Source organism: Brassica oleracea, chromosome C8 (genome assembly GCF_000695525.1).
Source record: "Brassica oleracea var. oleracea cultivar TO1000 chromosome C8, BOL, whole genome shotgun sequence".
Taxonomy (NCBI): domain Eukaryota; kingdom Viridiplantae; phylum Streptophyta; class Magnoliopsida; order Brassicales; family Brassicaceae; genus Brassica; species Brassica oleracea.
This window is the reverse complement of record NC_027755.1, coordinates 1,276,397-1,287,899: the sequence shown is the minus strand read 5'-3', so window position 1 is coordinate 1,287,899 and position 11,503 is coordinate 1,276,397. Positions and strand designations below refer to the sequence as shown.

General features: G+C 36.2%; 1 protein-coding gene and 1 pseudogene across 2 annotated transcripts; one reads left to right on the top strand and one right to left on the bottom strand.

The window, feature by feature from the left end:
• Nucleotides 1-7,820: 7,820 nt before the first annotated feature.
• LOC106308115 (B-box zinc finger protein 24) lies at nucleotides 7,821-9,128 on the top strand. Of its 2 annotated transcripts, none has more exons than XM_013745250.1 (3): nucleotides 7,821-8,210; nucleotides 8,304-8,609; nucleotides 8,714-9,128. In XM_013745250.1, exons 1-3 carry the CDS (start codon nucleotides 8,028-8,030, stop codon nucleotides 8,945-8,947), a joined length of 723 nt encoding a protein of 240 aa, XP_013600704.1. In that variant the 5' UTR covers nucleotides 7,821-8,027; the 3' UTR covers nucleotides 8,948-9,128. The 2 variants fall into 2 exon arrangements, with proteins under 2 accessions (XP_013600704.1, XP_013600703.1); XM_013745249.1 differs by having other exon boundaries at nucleotides 7,829-8,210; nucleotides 8,711-9,109.
• Nucleotides 9,129-9,381: 253 nt separating this feature from the next.
• LOC106308116 overlaps nucleotides 9,382-11,503 on the bottom strand; it is a 6,755-nt pseudogene continuing 4,633 nt past the window's right edge.

The following is an 11,503-nucleotide window of genomic DNA, read 5'->3' as shown; positions in this document are numbered from 1 at the left end:
TTTAGGAATCGGTTTTTCAAGCATACCAAGTATGCGATCTGATTATTGACATAATCAGATCTGAAACTATAGTTTTAGGTATATGATTCAAGTTTTAGAATTATTAGAACCATATTAGATAGTATAGGTTTATACAATTTTCGGTTTTAAGCATGACATTCGATTTTCATGTCATGCGATTTTAGGTTTAGATTAGTTCTTAGGTTTAAAACTTATGACCATGTTTTACTAAGTTTTAAACATATACTATATGATTTATAAGGATATAAATCGAATTATGTATTCATAGTTGGTTAGGTTTTGATTTCTATGATCACATATTAAGGTATATGCGATCGGTTCTCTCTTGTATGGTTCGAGTTTAATTACATTAAGCTCGACCTCTAAGTAGTTTTAAATTTTGAAATAGTTTACCTATGAACTCCTTTTGATCTGAATGGAAAAGAGAGTTTGATCGCACAGACAGCAACTCCTCTCGGCTTGAACTCCTTGTTGATATTAGATTTTAATTCCCTCGGCTCATGAAACAACACGAGGAGTATTAGATAACATGAACGCCAACAAGATAACATGAATCAACTAAGGTATGATAAACTTATCTTGCACAGGAGTTGAGTTCGGCTAGAAAATCCTTGGTGGGATCGGATTTGGTTTCCAAATCAAATCGGCGCGCACTGTATCTGTGCGTGAGGGCGCGTCAGTGGTCAGATCGACAAGCAGTTTGCACTGACGAATTCGTCTCGGCGATGGCTTCGATTTGATATCTTTGAGAGAACGGCTTCTTTGAAGTTCCGAGGCAGATTCCTTTGCGTTTAGGGCTTGATGATTTTCGGCTGGGTTGAATAATATTTCGTGGGGGCTTAGGGCTAGAGGCTATCGTGTTGATAACGTGTTATGAAAATAAGGAAAAAGTCTGTATATTTATTAGACAATAAAGAGCTTTTATATAGGGAATTACATAAGTATGAAACTCTAATACAATATGGGCTAGGAAATACAAAGACATAAGAATATGGACATTCGAATATGAGGTTCCACCAGACCTTGGTTTATAACATGTTTGAGATACTCTACAAAATTTGAAAAACTAATTAGCCAGCTATTTGTTTGTTTTTTTTCTAATTGATATATCTCTTTTTCTACATGAGGCTGAAAACTTAATTTAAGATAAGTTATGAATATTAAATGCTCTAAATTTTCACTAAAAATTTCACATAAGAAATGTCGGGTTCTTGTGATGAAACTGGACCAGAATAAATTAAAAGAGTGAAATCATTGGACACATTTATGGTCAGAAGATTCCCTAATGGATTGGTTTTTCGAAAGGAGATGATGGATTTAAGAGGTCACTCATTGAAAACACTTTCAAAGGCCCTTGGATGGTAAGAAAAGCTGTCGGAGAGTAAGCCATATGTGTGATTAGATGTGCACTATCTTGCAAATATGTTTAGCGTCATTGTTCATCTCGCGTTTGGCTACATTAGAACTTTAATTGTTGATCTTGCATTCCTCATTGAAAGCCACACATAATCAGAACTTCGAGGAAAGTTATTAGAAGATGTGAGATTTTCTAAACTACAAACCAATTCAGCCATGTCTATAGAACTGTCCTCAAGCATCATTAATGAGGGGTTAGAACAAACTAACTCAAAGCAGTCGAGCTGGTGGAAATCTATTGAAAATTTAAAAGAGACGGTGGGTGTATTGAGATTGACTTGATTATTCTTTGAATTCATTGCATAATTTTTGTGACAAACCATGTCAGAAATGTATCAACTGGTACATATATATTATATAACATGAAAAGATGACATTTATCATTTTAATTTTCGAAAAAGAATGAAAAAATAAATAAAAAGAAAATATCTCATGGACTGGTCCATATCACATAATATGAAATAATAAATTCAAAATGTCATTTTCCAGATCAAGTAAAAATGTACAGATTATTATTTTTAATTAAAATAAAAGGGACCCAAAATCTCTGCTAAAAAAAATCTCTGCTAGAAAACAAAACATAATTGAAAAAGATGTTGGAAGATAATACTAAAGTTGGTGATTATCCTTTGTTAAATAATAGTGATTGTCCAGCTTGGTACACGTGGGGCAACAACACCTATCCTTCTCATGTTGCAGATGTCATTTTTATAATGAGACACAGTATACGTGTCTTCTTACTTCTCGACTATAAATACCTCTTCCCCTTTGTATTTTTATCAATGAAAAAATAATAAAGACTCTCAATTCTCTACTCTCTCGTTGTTATACAAAACATAAACATACATATATAAAATATAGATACATCTGAGCTAGTAGTTTACAACACGTTATCAGCACGAAGCTCTGACCAACTGAGGTTTATCAATCCGAAAGTTCTTAAACCAACCGAGGTAATGTTTAAATTTATGTATTTCAATATATTAAATTTATTTAAATTTTATTATTATTTCGGAGTGAGAGGCTGGACCTTCTCCGTTTATTTTTCGGGATGATAGGCGTTGCCTTCTCCGACTGATCATTATGGTAGGCTATGCCTTCACGATCAGAGAAACACGTGGTAAGCTTTGCCTCCGTGAATAAAAAGAAAATGTCAAAAATGGTAGACTAAGTCTCCTCGGACCTTGAAATAAGTAAAAGTCAAAATGGTAGACCATGTCTCTTTGGACTTTGAAAAATGATCAATATGGTAGTGTAAGACTCTAAGACTCCTCGGATCATGTGGTAGGCTAAGCCTCCAATTTTTATTTATGCTATTTAAATTTCTGCAATTTAATTTATGCATTTATTTTTTGCCTTTGATTTCTGCATTTAAATTCTCGTCTTTATTATATAATGTTATCATGTGAGTTTTAACAAAACTCGAAATTAATGCCCTTGATATTACAAGAAATGATTATAAGACTTGGGCAGTGGGTGCAAAGATGCACCTGAAAGAAAATGAGCTTTTAGAAATCATCGATATAAACTATATCGGATGAGAAAAAGATAAAGCCATGGTATTTACACCAATTCAATTATGGTTTATAAGATGAAGTGTATCATGAGAAAAGATCTAAAAAATCTTTGATAAATAAATCCTTGAAAGAAAGGATTCACTAAATAGTCGGAGTTGATATAAATCCTCCGCGAAAACTGAAAAAAAAATGAAATCATGATACTAAATCATCAAGTCGGTCCCACTAGAAAAGGACGAGGAATTGGATGCGGTAGAAGCCGCTATCATGGTCGTGGAAGAGGACGAGGAAGAAGATTCCGTCCATATGAAATAATTAGAACTTCCACGAAAAATGAAAGTGGTCGGGTGATAAAAAACAAACAGAAAAGGTTTGCTATAGATACGGCCATAAAGAAAATTGGGTACGTAGTTGTCGTACGCCAAATATTTAGCTGATCTATATCGAGAATCAAAAATAAAAAGAGAAAGGAAGTATATTAAACTTCGTCTCTTATGAGCCCGAACCATTTTTCATAGCTTGAATACTCATCTTGATGATTCAAATTTTCTGGTTGGTCCAGAAAATGAAAATAAAATATCGATGTGATATGAGAATTATCTTCCTAAATAAGATTTTGAGTTTTAGGATGGAGATAAATATACCTGACAGGTATTAGGTCATCGTCATGACTACTAAAGGTAACAAATATTTTTCCTCTCTCAAATTAAATAAGTATAGTATCTAGTAATATAAACATATTATTGGCTCTAGAAGAGTTTATGATGAAAAGACATGCATAAGAAAAAGATGGAAAAATTATAAATGAGTAGTAAACCTGAAGTTTACTGATATAGCCATCTCCAATAATGTTATCGACATTATTGTGAAATGTTGAAAAACCATAAGTTTTTCACATATAGCATGTCAAGAAAATAAAAGAAACCATCATGGATGATGAATCATCAAACAAGTTCACAATATGTGATTTCCTTAAGCAGGCCCAAAATTAAGATCTCACTCTAAAGGATTTGAAACATAATTCATCCCAAATGAGAAAACTGGATATGTTATTGGTTCTAGAGTGGGATTCAGTACAAGATTTTAGACATAGAGTGTCATCATCTCGAGGGGGAGAATTAAAGAATCCTGGTGAGTGGAACATTGAGAAATTATGTTCGCACTTGAAAAAGAACTCGATAAAGTAAATTCAAGTAAGATGATCCCCATGATCGGGTGTAATGTAGTTGTGCATGTAATAAAGACATATACAATCCAGAGAGATAAAGTATATGGATAATTAGAAATATGCTCGCAAGTTTGCTAGAAGCATATGATAAGCTGATGGAATGAGATATGTGAAATGGATTACAATGAAAAGTAAGATAATCCATTTACAAAATGTCTGCCAGACATTTTGATGAAATAATGTAATCTCATATTCCAGCTGAAAATGCTCCAATGATAAAATGTGTCCTAAACGGACGATATATGAGTCTATGGCACGCTAGAGACGTGATAGACCACTTTTGTTCCAAATAGTCCTCGAAAAGGAGTAAAAATATGAATAGAGGATGAATCTCATGATGAGACCATTGATATGGTTAATATTACAGTCAGGTACCTTGGTAAATCATCGATGATGATAAAGAGATCTCGATTAACCATATCAGTACGGATAAAAAGATGTAATCAAAGAAAAAATAGATTGTCGACGATAAAATGAAAAAGCGCTATATAAATAAGGATTATGAATCTACCTCTATGTATGAGGGTAGAGTGAATTGATTGGCCATCAATTTGATATAAAGCTCGTTAGAAAAACGAGAGATTTTTGGACCAAAAGTCCAAGGTATAGTTCTCCAGAGAATGAAATGAAAGATGACCTTGAGGTATGAAAAATGGCTTGTTCCGAGGTCACTAGAGAAAAATAGATGCAATATATTTAAATGTCTGGCAGGACATAAACGACTTGAGTTGCATCTTGATATTTAGTAGTCCCTGGAGAGTTAAAGATGCTCTCGGAAATGTATAAAACTCTGAAAGAGTTAGAACAAGCCGTATATAAGGTATCTTAAACCAGTAACCGGTGACATGTTTATGGCATGGTTTGCCGATTGCCATTTTAATGAGAATGAATTTCCAATGTTAGGGGGAGGAATTAGAGAAATTCCTAAAGATATTATATGGTGTACACAATCGTTGTTACACCTTGACCCCTCTATGAATTAAAGAGAATAGGAAATTCAGGAATTGTGCATTTGCATAATTTGGCAAACCAGTTACCAAATGGGTTCGCAGATACGACATGATGTACCCGCTGAAAATATTCCATCAAGAGTTGATGTTCCTAAAGAACAAGCTGATGGTTACAAAATGAATGAACCTAGGGTTCAATTAAATAGGGGGAGACTAGCGGGTTCTAGAGATAAAAATCCCCGAAATAAATTGGTTGAGAAAGGTTCAAAGAGAACCTGATACTGAAAGATGTCTGCAAGAAAGCATAAAGAGTAAGGTTCCAGAAGAACCTGATATTATAAGATGTCTGAAAGAAGGCATAAGTGGAAATGTTCCAGAATAACCTGATACTGAAAATGTCTGAAAGAAGACATAGATGAAAAGGTTCAAGAAGAACCAAATAAAGATATGGATCCAGATGACGAAAAGGGAACAGAAAAGTATGAGATTTCCATCAACTATGCCCTTGATGAAAAGTAATAGATAAAAGATGTTGATGGAATGTTCTCCTTTTCTGTGTCCAAAGAGATCAATCATAAAAATGATGATCCCGATCCAAGGTCCATTTTGGAATGTTAAAAAGGCATGATTGGGAGGAGTGGCAGAAGGTCATTCAAATTGAATTATTCTCCCTAAATAAAAGGAATGTCTTTGGACCTATAGTCATAACGTCTGAGGATATAAATCTTGTTGGGTATAAGTGGGTATTCGTGAAAAAAGTAACACGATATAAAACCTGATTAGTTGCCCAAAAATTTTCTCAGAGACCGGGAATTGATTTTGAGGAAACGTATTCCCCGATAATGGATGCAATTACGTTTAGATTTTTGATGAGCCTAACGGGCGTCTAAAAATCTTGAGATGCATCTCATGGACGTTGTGACTGCATATTTGTATGGATCGTTGGATAACGATATATATATATATATATGAAACTCCCTGAGGGGATTGAAAATGCCAAAGGCATTGAAAGAAAAATCCAGGGAGATTTGTTCGGTCAAGTTACAGCGATCACTTTACGGATTAAAGCAATCCGGACGCATGTGATGACCTGAACATAATTGGAACTCAAAAGGAGGTTGATGATGCTTGAACTCATATGAAAGAGGAGTTCGAAATGAAAGATCAAATGAAAGATCTCGGAAAGACAAAGTTTTGTCTTGGGCTCCAGATATAGCATCTCCGATAAAGAATAATTGTGCATCAATAAAATCATACGAAAAGGTTATTGAAACGCTTTTGTATGAATAAAGCGACTCCTTTGAGTACTCCAATGGTAAATAGATCTCTCGATGTTGAAAGAGATGCTTAAAAGATCCTGGTAAGATCTTATATTAATAAGTACTTTGGAGATGCTAATGGTAATAAAGCATATATGAGCTTATATATCTTGCGAGTTGTATTTGATTAAATATACTTTTAGACACTAATGTCTTTGCGAGATATAGCTCATTTCCTATTTATGGAAATTAGAACGGCATCGAGAACATATCTGTTCTCTCCAAGGTACAAATTGATTTAGGAGTAATTTATCCTAGAAACCCCGAATTTGGTATGCTTTGCAGATACATGATATTTATAAAGTCGAACACAAACCGGCTATGTTTCTTTGGTGGAACCGCGATCTCTTGGCGGTCCCAGAAACAAACTCTGGTTGCGACATCTTCGATTCATGCATAAACTAATGCGCTTCACGAAGCATGTCGAGAATGTGTGTGGCTTCGGTCAATGAGACCACATACAAGAATCAAGCGAAATAGTTAATGAGAAAGATCCGACGAAAATATTTGAAGATAATTCGGCTTGTGTCGCTCAACTCAAAGAATGCTACATTAAGAGTGACAGGACAAAGCACATCTCTCCAAGATTTTTCTCGTACATAAGGGAGCTCGAGAAAAATAAGGAAATGGACATCAAGTATGTACGGTCATGCGACAATCCGGCTGACTTGTTCACAAAAGCCCTTCTCACTACAACATTCCGAAAACACGTTTATGGTATCGGAATACGGCATTTGCGTGATCTCTGACGAGAAATCTATGTCCACTATTTTTAGGGGAAGATTACGGCAGTGTACTCTTTTTTCCTAGTCATGGTTTTTGTCCCATTGGGTTTTTCCATGACAAGGTTTTTAACGAGACACTACGTAATACAAAAAAGATAATCAAGGGGGAGTGTTGGAAGATAATACTAAAATTGGATCCTTTGTTAAATAATAGTGATTGTCCAGCTTGGTACACGTGGGACAACAACACCTATCCTTCTCATGTTGCAGATGTCATTTTTAAAATGAGACACAGTATACGTGTCTTCTTACTTCTCTACTATAAATATCTCTTTTTCTTTGTATTTGTATCAATGAAAAAATAATAAAGACTCTCAATTCTCTACTCTCTCGTTATTATACAAAACATAAATATATATATATAATATATAGATACATCTGAGCTAGTAGTTTCCAACAAAAGAAAAGTTTTTGTCCCAAAAAAATAATTGAAAAAGAAAAGTGTGAATATAATAATAATATCTACATGAGGAAAGATGACGAAAGGAGAAAGGAGAGCCACAAAAGAAGCGTGGGACCCAAGAGACCTTGCTGTAAGAAGCATAGTGTTTCATTTTGATACGAAGATTCATCAAAATCTCTTTTATCTTCTTCTTATTCACCGCTAATTGTTCCTCAACAACTTGTCAAATCATTTCTTTATTACATCATCTCTCCTTTTATTGTTTACTTCTTCTCCAAGATCCTTTCCACCTTCACCTACATTTTCTGCTAAGCAAACAAAGTCAGATTCAGGCCTCTTCTTGATTTAAAACCAAGAATCAACAACTGATTTTGGAAAATAAGTAAAGATGAAGATACAGTGTGATGTGTGTGAGAAAGCTCCAGCGACTGTGATATGTTGTGCCGACGAAGCAGCTCTGTGCCCTAAATGCGACGTGGAGATTCATGCAGCTAACAAACTTGCAAGCAAGCACCAACGCCTTCATCTCAATTCTCTTGCCACCAAGTTCCGTCGTTGTGATATCTGCCAAGTAAGTTTATAGTTATAGATCTCTCTTTCTCCCTTAGATCTTGTTTAGCAATGTGTATGCTCATTATGTTGTTACTCTTCTTGTGACGTGTAGGAGAAGGCAGCTTTCATTTTCTGTGTTGAGGATAGAGCTCTGCTTTGCAGGGACTGTGATGAATCCATCCACGTAGCTAACAGTAGATCTGCCAATCACCAGAGGTTCTTAGCCACTGGAATCAAAGTGGCTCTCAGCTCAACTAGTTGCAGCAGCAAGAATCAACCTGAGCCTTCCAACAACCAACAGAAAGCTAAGGAGATTCCAGCTAAAACCCTAAACCAGCAACAACCTTCTTCTGCTACTCCTCTTCCGTGGGCTGTTGACGATTTCTTCCACTTCTCTGATCCTGAGTGTACCGATAAGGTAAGCGATTCAGATCGAGAGTGAAAGTGTTGATTTGATCCTTAATACTTTTGTTTTGTATCTACTTTATATTGACTTGCTTCTTGTTTTAAATTTTACAGCAGAAAGGACAGCTTGGTCTTGGGGAGTTAGAGTGGTTTTCAGACATGGGTTTCTTCGGTGATCAGATTAGTCAGGAGAGACTTCCAGCAGCTGAAGTTCCCGAGCTTTCTGTTTCGCATTTAGGTCATGTTCATTCATATAGGCCCATGAAGTCCAATGTTTCATACAAGAAGCCAAGGTTGGAGTTCAGAGATGATGATGAGGAGGAGCACTTCATTGTCCCTGATCTAGGCTAAAATGCTATATGTAAGCTATGTGTAGACATTCCTCTATGGAAAAATAAGGAGGAGGATGCGTGGATTGAATGTCATGTCTTTAGTTTTGTTTAAGTTGAGTAAAAGCTATGTTGAGAGCTTATTACACTTTTAGTATTCTCTTGTCTGAATCTCTCTATAAGATGTTTTTTGTTTGAGTTTGTTCATATACCTCTTGAACAAGGAATCTGCTTCAAACTCGAATGAAGGCAGCTGACGTAGCCAACACGGAAGGTGTTCTCTTCTTGATCACATAGAAACATGTGGAAACAAAACAGGAACAAGTTGGAAAGTACGTGGCTCAGGCAAAAAAAAAAAAACTCTTTTTCTTCTTCTATTAGCAAGAGATAAAGGATACAAACAGAAAAGATAAAACATTGAGATCTTTTTTTTTATCTTAAAAGAGATTATGAGAATCATGAGCAATTACTGCAATATAAGAAGCGCAATTTTTTGGACTTAAAAGGGTTGTTACTACGTCTCTGGTTGTCTTTAATAAAGCTGAGAGCTTCACTGTCTGAAGGAAGAGCTAGAATGGCTCCTTTCTTTGTGGTCGTGATGGCTCCACAAGCGTTTGCAAACCTCAGCACTTTCCTCAGTTTCTTTTCCTCCTAATTAAAGAATCAGTAAATCACACTTGTTGATATACAACTGAGTACACTTTATTGAAGTCCACACTCAAGGCCCACTTATGATCCATTAAAAAGTTTCAATAGTTCATGTGTTAGGGTTTCTAGACAGATATAAATATGTTTTTAGATGTTCTTTGGATGGAACCTTGGCTGCCTCTAAAGCAGCCTCACCTTAAATTTATGTATGAAGTCTATCGATCTTGTTAGTTCTTGAAGACAAACTAAAGTTTTTTCCTTTCTTCAATACACTTAAGATCATTTGAGAGTTTTAGGGTTATGTTGTAACCTCGAGTACAGATTGATCATCGACAATCTTGCTTAGAAACGCGCCTACGAAGGAATCTCCAGCTCCGGTAGTATCCACGGCGTTCACATTAAAAGTTTGAACAGCTCCATGGAATTTCTATACATGGCAAAATTAGCTTTCTTGATTAACAAGCAATCAAATTAAATTGAAAACCTAATGGGCAAACGTCATAAGTCATAACCAAGCAATAATTATCAATCAAAACTCAAAAGCAAGCCATGGTCATGATGATGATGAAGATGTTGATGGCACAAGTTACCTTAGTGTAGTAACGACATCCATCTTCGCCGAGGGTAACAAGCAAGAGCTTCAAATTGGGATGCCATAGAGACATGGCTGACTCATCATCAATCGTTTTGTTTTCCGTAAGGAACTCAAGCTCCACGTCGCTGACCTTAATGATCTCAGCCTTGTCCCAAACGCTCATGATCTGTTTCCTAGCCTCTTCAGGAGATGGCCAAAGAGGTTCCCTTAGGTTAGGGTCGTAGGAAAGAAGAGCTCCTGCTTCTTTGGCAACTTCCATTGCCTTCAAGTGAGCTGACCTACACGGCTCCGTTATCAAACTAATTGATCCATAGTGAAACACTTTGGCCTACAAAAACAATATCAAATGCATCAAATCCAACCAACAACATATGCTTTGATTGTTTGTTTATTATCATGGTATACTATCATGGCCTCTTTTAGCATAATGGAGCGGTTGAATAGGATCCAAATCAATTTTTAGAAATAAATAAATATATAGATTAAAGTCTATAAGTTATAAATCATTATGTGGATGACCCATAACCAATGACCATGTCTAGGTCCAGCCGTGGCCTTGCCCAAGAGGAGAAAGAGTCGGCGTCCAAGAGGAGAGAGAGTCGGCTATGTATTAGTCGACTTTAGATCTTAGGACGTTTTCCATTTATCTGTTTAGATCTTTTCCTATTTCATGTTGTATTAGGTTTTGGATAATTTCATTTTTCCTATACTTTGTAATCCTTATATAAGGAACCTCTATTGTTCATTAATAATACACAGACAATTCCCCATTCTTTTACAACACGTTATCAGCACGATCGTCTCTAGATCCCTGAGACAAAATCGAAACTTCTCAACCCTAAAAAGCCAAAACCGGCGACCACACCTAAAACCCTAATCTCGTTCTTAGTTCAATCAAGAACTCAGAAGATCCCTCTTGATACCTAGACGTTCTCAGATCACGTTCCAGCTCAGAAGAACCCGTCCAGCTCGCATCCACACCCGAGACGCGATCGCACCCGACACGACCCGTGTCCGAGAGACTCGCACCCGAGACAGCCGGCGATCGTCCTCAGCACGCGTCTGCTCCCGTCCGCGACCCGATTGCATCCGTTCGATCTCTCTCTCTCTCTAAAGGTGGTCCGGTTCTAATCCCCTACAAAGCAAAGGTATAACTTAAATCTGAGAACCTAGATTGATCAGAAACCCTAATCCATAATTATGGAAACTTTGATCTTGATCAAAACCCTAAAACCTACAAGATTAAAATCGACAATCTCTTAACTAGAAATATAGAAATCGATTCCTTAGAACTTAAATTGATCGTTCCTGATTTGATTTTGAGAAACCCTAATT